Source organism: Hydractinia symbiolongicarpus, chromosome 3 (assembly GCF_029227915.1).
Source record: "Hydractinia symbiolongicarpus strain clone_291-10 chromosome 3, HSymV2.1, whole genome shotgun sequence".
In the NCBI taxonomy this organism is placed as follows: Eukaryota; Metazoa; Cnidaria; class Hydrozoa; order Anthoathecata; family Hydractiniidae; genus Hydractinia; species Hydractinia symbiolongicarpus.
Genome location: NC_079877.1, coordinates 27791540 through 27808427, shown reverse-complemented (window position 1 = coordinate 27808427; position 16888 = coordinate 27791540). Strand labels below are relative to the sequence as shown.

The 16888-nt window shown below is 33.3% G+C and overlaps 1 protein-coding gene across 1 annotated transcript; it reads right to left on the bottom strand.

Annotated features, from left to right (window-relative positions):
• Positions 1 to 642: 642 nt before the first annotated feature.
• LOC130636613 (programmed cell death protein 10-like) lies at positions 643 to 8034 on the bottom strand. The gene is made up of 9 exons (XM_057446396.1): positions 7897 to 8034; positions 4997 to 5068; positions 3896 to 3953; positions 3751 to 3810; positions 3476 to 3532; positions 3305 to 3374; positions 2842 to 2935; positions 1469 to 1551; positions 643 to 884 (listed from the first exon to the last, which is right to left on the bottom strand). The coding sequence occupies exons 1-9, from the start codon at positions 7972 to 7974 to the stop codon at positions 794 to 796; spliced, it is 663 nt and encodes a 220-aa protein (XP_057302379.1). The 5' UTR covers positions 7975 to 8034; the 3' UTR covers positions 643 to 793.
• Between the last annotated feature and the right edge of the window lie 8854 nt (positions 8035 to 16888).

Below are 16888 nucleotides of genomic sequence, written 5' to 3'. Positions count from 1 at the left end.
TACATCTATATCTATACATTTAGAAAACAATCGAGGGCAATATTCGAGCAATTTGTGTGGTGCGTATTGGAGGAATCAAAACAAACTCGCTGCACGTATCAGAGATACGTGCAGAGAGTTTGTTTTGATTCCTCAATAATTACAAAAAGCAATAAGTAAAAATATGTTTATTTGATGGTGCGAAGAAATGTTAAAAACAAAATTTTGGTTGACAGAAAACCTAAAAAAGTAGAAGTTTTTATGAGAATTATATTTTAAGGTAGTTTTGTATGTGATTGTAGGAGATTTGTCACTTTGTATGCGATTGTATGATTTTGTATGAGAGTGGGCACCCTGTTTTAGAAAAGAGACAACAGGCGCTGGGAATGAGGTTGGAGAAGTAATACTCGAGAAGGAAGTAAGTCCTATTATTTCTTGAGAATTGAAATTAGTAAATCAAGACTGCTGAGGTTGACATGTCCATATCTATAACATAAGTGTGAATAAATTAGAAGACAAAATTAGCTAGTTAGAAAAGGAAGAGAAGGAAAATGAAAAATTCGCGAAATTGACAAAAATCCGCGAAATTTAATTCCCACGGAAATTAACTCCGTTACTTACTATGTATAAAGAGGGAAAGGAAGTGATAGCAGAAACATGGTATTATGGTAAACATGTATTTACATATACAAATAATTACGTTGTCATAGTTACATACGCGTGCAGATTTGTGCAGTATTATTTTTCATTGCCGCAAAAATTACAATAAGAGAGTCAGATTTATCAATCTTTATGGTGTGGTGTTGTGCAGGATTTACTTGTCTTTTCCCACCATTCGGAAAACAATTAGAATATTGTTCGTTTGGTTGATCAAACAGTTGGCGCTGAGAAACACACTATCTTGTCTAAAATAAAAATTATCATTAAGATTTTTATCAGAGACTCTCTTACCCTCTTAACATAAGTTTAAGGCAAAGAGGTGTAGGTGTTGCAATGTTGCAAGCCCTTATTTGAGGCACAGAATAGCAATTTTTTTATTATCATTATTCTTTGTCCATCTCATTCATTAACTGAGAAATTATAAATGAATGCACTTATAATTACAAGCAAAAATATAACATCAAAACATTCCTGCTTTGAAATGTAAAAAATATGGTACTTTAAGTGCAAAAAACATTTTGCGAATGGAAGAATCTGCAAGAATTTTGCATTTTGCAAACATTAACGAATCACCCCAATTGTAAAATTTTGGAAACATAACCTTTCGCGAAACTATGCTCTTAGAAAATTTTCCAAGCATTAACTTTTGCGAAGCATTAAAAGTTAACCTTAAAAATTTCAACCCCACACGTATTTTGTTGTTATCACAGCACAAAAATGAATTAGACCAAATGTTTCTGCCGGCGAAAGTTTCTATACTTATAATCACTTGATATTTCTGAAGATAAAATGCCGAAGTAACCATGTTTTCTTATTAAATGACACTTACTTCAAATCTTTGAAATACTGCTTTAATGTATCACTGAAACTTTTTGAATACTTTACAAATTCGCGCTTATTTTGTTCTAGTGTCTAAAAGAAAATAAAGATTATGAATAAATACAGCAAAAAATTAGCTTTATTTGGTAGGCTACGTAGCTGCTTTGCCTTTAAGGACAGCAATTCATTACGCTGCGAACGTGTTCACTGTTTTAAGTTTAGTGGATTCAACGCCACTTATGATAAAAGAAAACGTTATTTAAAGTCCATATGTTTTAGCACCCAAGTATTTCTGCACTTACAGGTAAAAGTGTTAAACTTGGTCCTTAGATCACTGTCGTTCTCGAACATTTGATGTTTTGTAATCATCTCCAGCATCGTTTCACAAATTCTTATTACTTGCGGAAGAGTCTAATGGTTTCAAACTTACTCTGATTAAGACTCTATTAATTGCGCGTGACTGTCCTATTTTGAATAAAAGGTAAAGTCCTTTAAAATTATTTTGATAGTTCTATTGTTACAATTTTATTCTTATTATGTTTAGTATTTAAGAACGATCGTACATATCAGAATTAGTGTGAACATGCCAACCTGGGTGTTACCGAAAGCTTACTGAGTAAAGAATGGATTTTGGATATCTCTTAGACTTCGTTTTTTTCTTTCTTAATACTTAGTAGGTGATGGATTTAAGGGATATACCTTAAAACTAACTTTATAACCTGCCACAAACATTGCTAAGATTCGAAACTTTTAAAAGACCATAAAAACAGAGATTTTAAAAATAAGAGAATTTCCTAGTGCCACTGAAATGAGCCATGAATTTCTTCTGTATTTGACAGAGATTTCGCATTAGAAAATACAAATGATCAGTCAAATAACTTCAAATAATATACACATTTCTCACAAACAACGTAATTTATTTGTAAGCCTCAGTGTTGCTGATCAATCAATGTCAAAAAGTAAAATAACAATAGTAGAGGTTAAAATAAAATAAACTTGAGTTTATTTGTAGTAGCATGGACTATAAATGAATGACTAAATCTAAACGCAATTCTTGATACGTAGCTATTTTTAGCAAAACCTTTTGTGTGTCAAAAGCAAAATCAGCAAACAAAAATTAGATTCCATATCTTAAACTGATGAATTTTCAAAATCGAGGCTGATTTTACAAATACTGTAAGAAAAATGCCTTATGTTGCTGATAAAGGTGTCACTTATATAAAAAAAAGTGTACTGTAAACCCACATCTTCTAAATGCAAGCCGACTGTGTGGCGGATAGGCAAGTTAGAGGTGTATAAATACCTTTGAAGAATAACGTAACTTATTGTCATATATGGGGTGGAGGAAGGGCCAGTCACGTTACACTAGATTCATACACTAACCTTCCTATATTCTTTTATTCTACCTTGATCCTGGTATGTCTTTAAAACTTGGTTAACAGAGTCCAACAGTTCTCTTATTGCACTTGCAATGTCTCTGGAAAAAAAGAATTTAAGTTTAGAAGAGTGAATGACGTCACATTCTTCTTAAAGATAGGCCAAACAACTGAAATATTGGTTTTCTGCTCATGAGACTTTAATGTAAGCCTGACAACGCAGTTCAAAAACCTGGTTTAAAATATCTCATTGCGTCTCCTAAATTGCTAATTACACCAAACTAGTCGTCAGACTGTGGAAAACCCATAGGAATTCGCTCATTTATGGAAAGTCGATAGAAACACATTAAAGTTGTAATTTAATGCTTACAGAATTCGTACGTGGTTCAGCAAGACCTGCTTCTATCAAACAAACAGAAAAAATACAGATTTTATTCGAGATTGCTTAACCAGTGCAAAAAAACACCTACTTTATTGTCTGTAAAAATTTCGACCGGTCTTGGATTTCTTCAGGAATCTTACCAAGGATGGCTTTTAGTTCTAAATGACAAAATTTGATGCGTTGTTGATTGACATTAATGCATGGTGCAATGTAGAAGACGAGCACTGCTTTTGTGAAAAAAAGAAAACTTCTGTCCTACCGTTTGCTTTCTTTTCTAACTTCAAAAATTCTGGTTCTTCTCTTTCAATCTGAAAGTCTAAAATAATAATTTAAAGTTGATTCATACCATGGTTTTATTCTCAAGTATAAAACCACAGTTATTTAACCAGCACAAATCACAATAGAAACAAACTGCTTTTTTTTGCATAATTAAGTAAATCTGATTCTAAGTTAAAAGGACTTTTACTTTTAAGAATGGTTGATGTCGTACAAATTTCATGGTTCATACAATAAAGTATTTATACAATGTCTTACCGTCAGTATCTGTGTATGAGCAACGCAATAGAATTTCATTGATATTCATTGAATAACCATCTGGAAAAAACATCAAAAATAAAAACGGAATTGATCACTTTACTGCTATTCGAATTTTTAAATTGTCTAGCATAAAAAAACATACCAGCCCGTAGTATTCCTGCTAAAATCTCCTGGCTTATTCCAGGTATGGCATCTTCCGCCTATGAACGGAAACAACTCAGTTACACATTATTCTGTCACAAAATTTGGTTATGTTGTCCAACTGAGATGACTACAGTATAGAACACACGAAAATCATTTTTAGGATCACTCCAAAACAGATTAATTTTTTACCTAAAATATTGCTTCTGATTCTTTTAAGGAATTTTTAGAGATTTGGCAGGTTTATAATTTTCCATATTAATCTGCAATGCAGCAGTTATATAAGGAATGCAGTAGTGCATTAAGCTATTCACTAAATTTCCCTGTAAACTCTACTAGCTAATTCTTATTTTGAAATAAAATACTAAAAAAAATATAAAAAAAAAATATAAAAACTTCAGGCAAAATAATGTTTCATTTTTTTTAAAGTTCTTTACAAGATTTCGGTACAAGTAACACTGCATATTAGCTTTCCAAATGCTGCAAAAATGATGGATTGAGTGGCACTTAATCTCACAAACTCTCGCTTTGCAGGTGATTGCTCTTCTGACTGCGCTATCGATCCGATTATTTCTCCCTAGCACACGCAGTATACAAGGCGAGGATATTACCTCTCTCTTGTATGTCATGTTTGCAATATACCTTTCTACTAACACGTACCAACGAGACATCACCAAATAGTGCACAACCGGAGCTCAAGTACCACACAAATTTGTGCAAATCAAATTTGGCACACTTGTTAAGCTCTTCACACCCAGAAAAGGCACTTGCCTAACTGATCCCGTTTCAGTTCAGCCCGGGATTAAAAAATCGATTGCAACTTTTGTTGTTAACTATGGACAACATACAACTACAGGACATAGTTGTTTTTCAAACGTATGCTTATCTACACCATTTAATTTTTTTTTTCATCACACATCATTTCTTTTATGATTTTTGTTCAACACTCTATTACAGTTATTCAATTAGAACCTATGTACACAAGAAAAATAGAAAATTTGCAATAAAAATACAATTAAGTTATTGGTTTGACTTTTTCTGTCTATTGACACACCAAAAATGATGAACTAGGTCTAATACAAAAACATCAGTTCATACTTACTAACTCAAATGCTCGAATTAATTGATGTATAGAATTTTTAAAATCTTGCTGTGTATTTCGATCATTGCCTAACTAGAAATAGATAACATGTATAACGAATTACTAATACATACATGAAGATTTAAATAACACAGAAAGAAAAATTATATCTTTGTAAGTGCATACTTAAAGTTAAAGCATAACAATAATTTCTCAATAGTTGGTCAACACAGTTATAGCTTATATTCCAGAATTTTTTATGTCCTTAACAATTTCACAACTATGAACTAGTTGTAAGGACTGTTGAAATAAATCCACAACGAGGGCAAAAAAGAAAAAAATATCAATGATTAAAATTGCTGATGAACATTACCAAGAAAAATGTTTTTTAGAAATTTGTTAATAAAGCTATTTCTTCTATCATGTTACAGATTGAAACACTGCTCAAAAAAATGTAAGAGTTACCTTAAGCTGATAAAATTTTGCGTGGATTAAATTTCACAGTTTGAAACTAAATCCATGCAAAATTAAATTTACAAAAACTTTTTTTTTTGACTTTTTTCTAAGGGTTACAGTAAAACAGACAAATTTTTAATCATTTTTTATGATATTCTTTCTCTGTTTACATTATAAGCATGATAAAGACAAAAAAATAATTTTAAATCAATTTCTATTAAAAAACAATCCTTAATCAATTTCTATTATATTATTTCCTTGACAAAATGAACTTTTTATATTTCTTAAATGCATAAAAAAATGAGCGGATTTCTGACTTTTTCTTTTCATTATGTTGATATATACTTCCCCCATTTCTGGCAACGAAACCAATGAAGTTGAAAGGGAAAAGACAGAAATGTTTTTAATTTTATCATAAGTAAATATTAAATATTACATAAATAGCTGTTGTGAGAAGGTAAAGTAGAGCATCTCCAAAATATGTTTACCTTTTTTTTATTTTTTTTAATATTACATTTTTCACATACAGTACGAAATTAAATCCACGCAAAATTTTTCAGGAAGGGCTTTATCAGGAAATGAAAACCTTGCAAAATAAAAAAATTCGGTAAATAATTTTTCTTTTGCCGTTTTCAGGCCAACCTTTGCAATTTCTTGCTGACCACAAAATCTTTGGGTCGTTTTTTTTAACATTCTATTGTTTTCCCAATATTTTGCCGATTTCTGACCCAAACACAGTTAAATTATCCATTCAAATTATTTTTCCATAAAGTATGCGTACAGTTAAACAAAAATGTAGCTAAATCGCTAAGCAAATGAGTAATCAAAACAACAGGCTCATGAGAAGACCAGGGTAGACAGTAAAATCATTTTTTTGTCTGACAAAAAGTTTAAAAAAAATAATCTGCTGAATGACTGACCCTGCAACAAAACTACGAGTCGGAAAACGGTAAACTAACAATTAATTAAGGACATCCTCAATGGCGAAATTTTAAGGTATAATACATGTTTTTGACAACCGTTATTAAGAAAATACTTACGTCGAAAAGTTTTTTGATGTACCACCTCCTTTTTTGCGCTTTGGATGGGTTGGTACAGAACTAGGATATTAGTCCAGTTTTGGTCTTAGCTCCGCACATAAGGAGATTTTAATTATTTTCACCTGTTTCCATTGGGCCTTAAAGTTGTAAGTTCAATATGCAACAAGTTCAATGCAATCCATTCTTGAACTAAAGTTTGCAGAACTGGTCCAGTATTTTATATCACACACTACATTTTAGTACATTAATATATTAGATTACGTAAATCTTTAAATAATACGTGAATGGGTAAAACCCAATGAAGCCAGATTGTTTTTTTTTATGTTGTTCATTAAAAAACATTGCGCAGTGTTAAGTTTCCCTTTGTAAGTTTATTATACTCATTTTACTTCATCTTCAAAAAATATGCATGACCAAAAAAATTATGATGCAAAGTTCTTTCTTACTTCACCTTTGAAAAATGGAAATCAGGCTATAAAATTTTGTTCTTTGAGGGGAATGCACCTCCGTTTACTTTAATTTATCCTAGGGGTAATGAACGATTTCTTGTTGTCCCTATTTCATTGTTAGGGTAATAATAGGGTAACGATCTAGAAATATTGATCCAAAAATTATTGAAAATACTGATAATGGAAGATAGAAGCTTAGAGAGCTGGAAACAAGTTTAAACATTTTTAGCTACGTAAAGCTCCTTGGCTTTATAAATGAAAAAAAAGCTAAAAATAGTTTTTTCCTTGTTATTCGAGTCAGATGATGTATGATGGATGGATGGATGGATAGATGTGCATATTTTACATGGCTAGCCTCACAAATATCGAGGGATATACCCTGTCTATTATCTCCAGGAGTGGCCATGGGTTAGATGGATATGTTAGAGTATGTAATGCTCATCTTAAGCTACGCAGACTTACTTAGGGCCTACACTCTACTAGACAACTCCCGGCAACATCCAACGGCTCACACAGTGTGCTATCTCCCCAATTTCCCTCACATGGCTTGAGTTAACCTGGGGCTATGACAACATTCACTCAGCCATGTTGAATCGCTGTCAAGAGAAAACAAACCCTGTTCTCCCGCACAGAGTACGAGAGCTAAGACCACCAATCTATGGCGCCACGATGTATGTATAGGCTGGCAACCTGTATCACATCACTAATGTGGCTATGTAAAATTGTGTTAATTACTATATTAATAACAAACATATAACTGACATATGTAATGAATTCCTTGTGGAATGAATTTTCTATTTTTTTTATAAAAAAATTACTGTTACAGTAAATCCCAAAAATATATTTGTAAAATATAATTATTCTTGGCTATGGAAAAATCCTTCATGATATTTATAAAATTTGGGGTAACAAATGGGTAACGGGATGATTGTTACTTCCAAATTTTGTAGCCTTCAACATACAATACCCTACTTACTGATGATAAAGCAGGTCTTATTATTGATTGCAATGCCAAGTTGGGTACAGGATTAACCTCATCTGATGTCTGTGCCATCTTTTTTGTTTAAATATTACATACTAAAATACATAAATCAAGAGAATTAATGTATATACATATATAATGAAAGGATAAAACCATTTTTACTTCTAACAATTAGGGATAACTCAAAGTTAGCAAAACTTCGTAGCAACACAAGTTAGCAAATAAGAACTGCACACTTAGTCAAATATATACTACTATAGTGTTTCAAAATGCTGTGTATGCGTCAAGTGTATGTGACCTTATCAACACCCTAGTTTAAAGCTTATTTTTTGTTAAAAACAAGTTACTTTCAAGAGCTTAAACAGAACTTTGACATTACAAATTACTGTAGATGCTGAGAAACATAGTATAAATTTTAATCAGGACGCCTAAGTAATTGCTATTTAGGTAAATAGATATCTTTAAAATATCAAGATGGATTGTTCCCAGTGAAAAGAGAAAGTTACTGAGAAAGGTGAAATCACAAAATTTAGCTAGACGCTCATGTGAATTTGGTCCGTATACTACGAGGGTGCCGATAAGCCGCATACGCCATAAAAAGTGCGGGCGTTTTCGGGCGAGTTCGGCGTTTTGAAAAAAATTCAAGTATTCGCCCGAAAAAATCCGCATAGACCCGAACAATGCCTGAAAACAGACACTAATATATGATTCAAAAAACTATAAAAATTAAAATAAACTTACTATTTCGTAGCGAAGTTCTTAGAAGAACTGTTTTTGATGGTTTTTGAACAAGTTTACTTTATAAATAACTTATATATAAACTTTATTAACTCCTTTCTCATCAAGCGCCTCCTTCCCAACCATCCTCCGCATGGTTTGTTACAAGGAATTGCATTTCGGGAATGTTCCGGGCGAGTTCGGGAAAATGCGGGCGGTTTCGGGGGACAAACGCCAATTTTATTTGAAAAGTCGCCCGAACTCGCCCGTATATATGCGGGCGTTTGCGGCTTATCGGCACCCTCTTCGTATACTAAGCTGACTGACAGTGTTCCCCCTTCTGCATGTAGGTCAATATGTGGACATATACAGGTTTTTAATCATATCTCAATACATATCTAGCTACTTGGTCTAAATAATTATATAGGTAGCTATCTGTGTTACCAGCCTTGAGCATGGGGTTGTGGGGGGGGGGACCATAAGCTAGCTAGCTGTAAATCTGTAAGACGATGTAACTAATTAAACAGCTAAGTAAATATATTAGGTTTTAGCACACTATACAAGAATGGGACATGCTAAATTTACATCGTAGTAATCCCTTAATAAAAAAGAAACAAGTACGATACAAAGTTGAACCATTACCCAAGTCGCCATATTTGTTATTGAGTTGAGTAAAACCTAATCCCCTGAATTTGTGACTCATTTAGGTGTTCCATGCAAAGTCGGGCTTTACAGAGTCGGGCAACCTTATTTCCAGGCCGATTTTGCCATGACAAGCTCACTTTTCCCCGGAGAGAAAACATTTGGATGCGAGACCAACCATACAACTCTGGCCTCCTAGGGTGTCATGGCCCCAGAGCCGTTATTACGGAGCGGCCAATTATTCAATCAATCAATTAATTAAATTAGTCAAAACAATTTTTGGCAAAGGGTAATCTCACCCCTGGCCTTTTGGAGACTCTCAAAAGGTCCGGTCTGAATAGGGTTAAGTAGTTTTATTGAGAGCATCGAAGAAAGAAAATATCGTGTAAGAGCGTAACTAAACCTATTTTTTACAGTTGGAATCATAGTTACTTCAATTGATGTGATGGTTAATTTCGATCTTCTAATTATTCTTCCTCTATCAACAAATAGCCAAAGATGATTCCGATCATTACCCGCTGATGAAACCTGTACCTGTCGAAACGTAGCCTAGAATAAACTCGCTTGTTTAGGACATAATAATTTTTACATTATTCTTATGTGGGTAAGTATGCTATCAATTGCCATGCCTAAACTTTCCCCATCATAACTGACTTAAATACCAGTGTTATCACACGATGCATCCCATCTTTGGAGAACACAGTTCTGAAACGAAAGGGTTTATTAAAGAGCTCTCTATTCATACATACAGGCGCGGAAAAATGGCTTTCAAAGTAGGGGTGGGACCGTTTTGGTCTTTTCCAATTATTCACTACTTCACTACTCTTTGTTATATCGCGATATTACAGTTTGCATATGCAATATTGGATGTTTTAGTTTGAATATACTGTTTTAATTTCCAGTGTATTTATTGTGAAATAAGTGGAATTTTATTACCTTGGCAATTTTTCCCTAAATGATATGCTAAGCATCCCTAAATAAGAACAAACCAAAGCAGAGTATTAATAGAACAACATTGTGTACAGTAGTAGGAGTAGCTTATGTTGTGCAGAAAATTGTTGGCGATTTAGATATGGAACCAAGATTTCGCAAACGGTCTTCGTAGCGTACCCGATTAAATATGAATAGGTAAGTCAACCTCGTTCCCAGGATTTTTTAGGTTTTTATATTTGGTTATATTAGGTTCCGCCTCACGGTCTATGGAATATAAAATCCCAATTTAAAACCCGGTTAGATATTACTCAAGCTGTAAACATAAGTTGTAAAAAGACGTAGTTGAAAGTAAGATAACAAAGAAGTATTCTAGAACCTTTGATAGTCACTATTCGTTATTAATTCAAAAGAAGGATCGTTTTGAGTAGCTATGTGAAATAAATAAAAAGATAAATAAATAAATGAAATATATTTACAGGGCTTATCCATATAAAATAAGATGGTTCTTCTTCCCAATAAAAATTAACAAGAAATATATTACAGATAAAATACAAGTAAATGTTAAAATATTATTGAAAGAAATTGGGATCTTGCCATTGCAACATGTAGCAGGTAGCCTTTGCAGAAGGTGGAATGAACGTTTTCGTTTTTTAGTTTTGGTGAAGGCTTATTGAACAACTTACTAGCAAAATCTTGGAAAGTTCCTGATACAACCGACGGTTTAATAATAATCAGAGTTCCGCAATGTTCTTGTGTGCACTTTAACATCTAAATGACATGTAGAAGGCCAGTATACTGAGTTTAACGCCTTATGTGTAATTTTCAACAAGTTAAAATTTCTACGTTCTGTAATTGGTAACCATTTTAATATAACAATATCTTCCAATTTACAAAATCTACCAACAACAAACCCGTATTCTGCTTTCTGGTTACGCTGTAGTTTTTTCAGCTGTTTCTTAGAAGGTGTATAAAGGTGTATATGTGCAACTGATATGAATGTCTTACGGAAGTAATAATCGCAAAAAAGTGCACACACCCAAAACAGGACTTGTTGACAGGTTTATTGTTTAGTCACTATGACCATCTTTCAATAATAAGAATTTCACGATTAGTGATGCCATTTTGTCAAGTATCTTTCTTTAAAATCATTTTTGATTCACATGGTGTGAAACGTAGCACCCGAGAAAGTGTTTGTGTCTCGAAAGCTTTTCAACTTTATGGGTATTGTAGTCTCATTGTCAAACTTCGTTTGGACACCGCGGTTAAACATTCTTCGCTAATTTTGTTTAGTGGCTAACTACGTATAGTTTAGTATGTTCGTATCTAAACAACTGTCCATACATCCATGCTTGTACCCACTCATAGCGGTAAACCTACTGACAAATTTGTTTTCTAACTTTTTATGTGATGCTCTTCATAAATTTTTTCTTGATTGATATATATTATTTATCAACTTGTTTTTGTTGTTGTCAGGAGTGTGGTGGCTGTTGCCTTGACAATAACATTTTGCGTAACAATTCATACCAAAATCAATGCGCTTTGTAAATATTTTATCTGGAAGGTTTTTGAGTACATTTAAAGTGGTCATAAATAAAATTTCTTTAAAATCTTTTTATTAAAATAAAAAATTATTCACCTTTTTTTTCAAATTTTTTTTTTTTTTGAATTAAATTTAAAATTAAAACTATTATTCTTTTTTTACTAGCTTTTTTATTCTTATGTTTACGGTCGAGCGTTTAAAAAACCTAAACAATTAAAAAATTTTTGAGACGTGCAGTAGATTCATCTTGAAGCCAAAGGGTCATTACAGTCAATCGGAGCATAAACAGATCATGGCCTTATTGTTGATCGGAGCATAAACAGATCAAGGCCTTATCGTCGAGTTTATTGGTTATTAGGTGATTGGCCATATATATCAGAGGGGGGAGAGAGGGTATTTTTGCATCTGTTTAGTGAACATACAATAACAAAAAGTTTGATATGACAGTTCCCTTTTGATAGGGAAAATATATAAACCAATCTCCATGAACAGTTGGTAATCTGCACAAGAAAAATAAGAACTAGATTATAATCAAGGCTCTAAACTGCTTAACAGAGTCAAGGCTAGTCAAAGTTTACTGAAGATTTAACAAAGGAATCTAATTTTATATTTATACAGTTATGCTCAATAATTTCGAAGAATATTTCATGTCGTCCACAAAAGCGGTTCTAGAGTGTTTAAAGCCCCTATTTGAACTAAAAAAACAAGCCACTATTTGACTTAAAAAAACACAGCCTAATGCAGGGGATCGTCTCATTGAGCTACCTATATCCATAAGCTTTCCTCTGCAACAGGGGAATCGAACCCGGTATCCATTACCGAGGTTGACAAAAGAAGTTTGAGTAGCTTGGTTTATGCTAGGAGGATGAAACGATTAGGATGAATGAGGATGAATGGTTGGTCTCTTTAATCAACAAAAGCAAAATTAATACATAATACAGTGTGCTCTTACAATGCCATGTTTTTTGATGAAAAACATACTATGAGTGATGCAAAATAGCACTTTAGTGAAAGCAAAATTTTTAGTTTAACTGGAGAGCAGCCTTCCAATTTTTTGGAAATTATTAAAAAAGATACTAGTCGCTACAAAACATATTATTGATACAAACTTGTAATTCAATCATGCATTTCTAAATTGATTAATTTGCGTGCATATTTCGAACGGATTGTTCCATGATCCAGACATTGTGGAGAATGCAGCCAGGGTATTATCAAAGTTGTTTACGTGAAATACACCTCTGCGAAAGCAAAATTTTTACAGCCTACTGTCTGTGGAGCACTGGTCAAGTGATTGCTGATATTTTTTTGAATGGTTGTAGACTTTAAACTTAGAATTATTCGTCAGGGATTAGGTTAGTCAAGAAAAACCCTTAACCAGGGGAAATAATATCACTTTTCCATGTTTTTCTCCCCTGATAAGGTGGCAGTATTTAATAATCTTCCAGTTTTGGTATCAACCTCGGTCTTGTGGCCTATGAGCCGTTATTACGGAGTGACCAAATCAAAATGCCCTGGGAACGAGGTTGTTTTGGCATCCGTGTGCCATATAAACAAACCGTGCCTGACAAACTATAACTTTCGAACTGTGCTACCATAAGTATTTATATTATGATTCATTCATATTCCTGCTGAAAATAACAGCCATAGTATTAAGTAAGAAAAAAAAGAAGGACAATAAATAGTTTAATGATGTGCTTAGTGTACGAAAAACTTAACTGATAATTATATTACCTTATATCGTTTTTATATTCCACGTTATTTCAAAATGTATTGTTTTAGCTATCTTTTTAGGAATTTTCAACAGCAGAGATTATGTGAGCCTTTCTAGTACGTTCGACACAGGTCTCAGTGGAGAATGTGCGATAACCAACATCAACCCGTCATCTCCTCCTCCTCCCCCTCACCCCCCTTCTCGCCTTACACACACACGAAATTAGTTTTCACCGAATTACATAATGGCAAACTAACATTTTGTATTAGATCTATTTAGTGGTAAAATATAATAACTTCCGAATGATTTGAATTTAAGTAATTGTGCAAAATTACAGTGAATCTATCCCAAGTGTATAATCATAGTCTATGGTATAATACTCAAGTAATAGCTTTTAAGATTCTATTTCCACATAGAACTTGTTGCAAGTGTAACCGGCAGCACATGATCTATGTTGACTCCATGTTAAATACAACAGAAAATTGTGAGCATTAGTAGCATTAAGAGAACAGGAAGTTGAGAATATTGGGAATTCAAATTGGCTAGGGCGAAAGTGCTGTCAAGTACTTTCATTAATCAACTGTTTGTCACGATGGTGGGATCTGGTTGGGCATATAAAGCTTATTGCGTTGACATAAGATGTGACAAACCTATTTGATGGATTAAGAATGTGTTGCGTCACTGTTTTTTTATGTTTTTATGTTTTAAACTTTATAAAAAGAACATTATAAAACAGTGACGTATTAGAACTCACATTATGTCACAATGTGTTTCGTACTTATGCAGACAGAAAATTCAACAGGCTGTAAAAGACGAAGAAATTATATAACCTAACTCACAATTAGGTTAAGGAATTTTTTTTAAAGTTTTTAACTCTTCTATTCTTGTAACCCCTCACACAAAACACACGAACGTTTCAGAATAACTTTCTGATGTCAGACCTGATACGAAGTATTACTATCAACAATACCTCCTCTGTCAATAAACATGACATTCTCATAAAGAAAGTAATTACATCCTAATTACCTCTCGTTTTTATATAACAAGTAAAAACTAATCGTATCTTCTTCGGACAGGATATTCAGAAGCATCTTAATGAGGCAGGCCGCACAAACACTATAAAAAAAAATGTTTGTCTTTAAATTTACGAGTTCGATGGTCGCCAAGACGTCTACTGATTACAGTTAATTACATCCTACTTCTTATTAAATACGTACATAAGGAAGAATGGTAAGCAGAAATTGCGGTTTCCATTGTGTGGGAGTGTTCTCTATTACATTTAAATAAAATCTTTAATAATTTTAATGTGAAACTTTCTGGTTTCCTGTATCGGATATCGGTGGATTAGGTATGTAGGCGATAATCACTTGGTAGTATCGCGTATCATGTGAATATTAGGATGGGCTGTGGATTCAGTTGCTGTGGCCGACTACCGACTGGTGGCTTTGTGGTAGGGCGTTTTCCTCCAGTGTGTAAGGTCAATTCCTGGATGAGTTACGCCAAATACCATAAGGTTGTGAATCAATGCTTAACGTTCAGCATGAGAATAGGATTGATATCTTAGGTCGTTTTCTAGTTGAGCGGAAGTTGTACTTGCACGCTTTCTGCGGCTCAATTCCTCAAATTAGAGCATTTAAATGCACTAGGAACTTTCTTGGAGGACCTTCATTGATAACCGTTTTAATGTCCTTGACGAATACATCCAGACAGTTGGCTCTCCCTTTGACTGTAACTAACTTACATTGCCTATAAAGTCTTTTTTTAAAATTGCTTAAACTTGCTTTCCTGCCGCGCAAGCCGTTTAGCGGTCAGTAGTGGGGACTGGAACCTAAAAACATATGATTACAAGCTGAATGCACTACCACTACACCATCTCGGTACTGGTAGTTATAAAATATAAGCCAAGTGGGTGGTGGTGCATTGGCAGGTCTGTAGACATTGTTATGGTTTCAGATGGGGTATAAAATCCTACTGCAAGAAAAGACCAAGTGGCTGTAGATGAAAAATTTTAATTTTAATAAATATCTATTTCGAAATTTATTAAAGACTGATTACGAAAATTATTACACACAATGCAATAATTAGGTCTATGGTGCATCAAATATCTTAAGTAGTTCTAAAAAGAAGGTGTAACATTTTTGCAATTACATGGACCTGCTAGGCTATTCAGGATGATGTTTCAGTCCCTTACTTCATGGCATCGGATAGATCCTGTGCCAAGTCACAGATCTATTCGATGCCTTGGAATAAGTAACTAAGTAAGTAAGTACCAAGTGACAGAAGTTTTACACTATGTGGCCGACAAGCGTTTAGAATTAAAAAAGGTCAAACCCGATCGTTGCGTTTGATTTGCCAAGGGATATAAACGCCGTGGCTATTTTTTTGGAATTCTGTGTAAAACTTTGGTTCAATGATATCGTGCAGTTTTATAACCTGAAGTTTACTTATTTTATTAGTTGTAGCGTCGTAATTATTTGTTAGTTTTTGTTTGTTTGTTGGTTTATTTATTTTTTCCATCTCTACCCATTTCGTGTTTGGAAAAGCTTTTAGGAACATTACAAAAGGAAAGAAAACTGGAAATGAAGTTTGTGTATTTAAACAGATTTATAAACACTTGTAGATTTCATTTCCTTTGAGATGTCAACCCGTCTGGTGTATCTGGTAAACAAAACAACGAAAATTTATAAAATCTAAATATTTCAAACCCCGCACACAATCTCCTGTTGTATCTTACATTTTCTTTATTTCCGTCTCCTGTGAGGCTCTTATATACTTGTCCTTTGAAATGAACCTCCTCAAAAAGCTATAGAAACAAATAATGAAGTCCACGCGTGCAGGGTAAAAGACACGACAAGGCTTTTACTTCAAAAATTTGTGTTGTAAACAAAAGTTAAGGGTTAAGATTGTTTTAAATACATCATTTTCCGCCATGACAACATCACACAAGCAGCTGTGTGAAACAACAACAAAAATAAACACAGGAATCACAGACCGTCATTTAGTAGACCTTTATGACGTCACAAAGATATTAGTGTCAGGCACAAGCAATAAATTACATGCGGTCTTTACTAACAATGATGTAATTTAAACAAGTAAAAATTATTTTTTTGTTATTGTCTCCTACGATGACTCAATGCATAATTGTTATGTGGGAGTTATTTCTTATTTATTTATTTATTTATTTATTTTTGTTTATCAGTTTGTAACTGTGTGGATGAACTTTTTTATAAGCGCTTTTCATTAACACACGAACCACCTTTGAGTTTAAAAACATACGAAAAACAAAAAAACCATTGAAAGAACTGCAAAAGTATTTTTTATATCAAGATTTTCAATCTCGTTCCCAGGACATCTATGGAAGCCTAATTGAACGAATTATAAGAACAGTTAGCCGTTGTATGTAAAATTTACTGTTTTTTTTTCTAAAAACGGAATGTAATAGC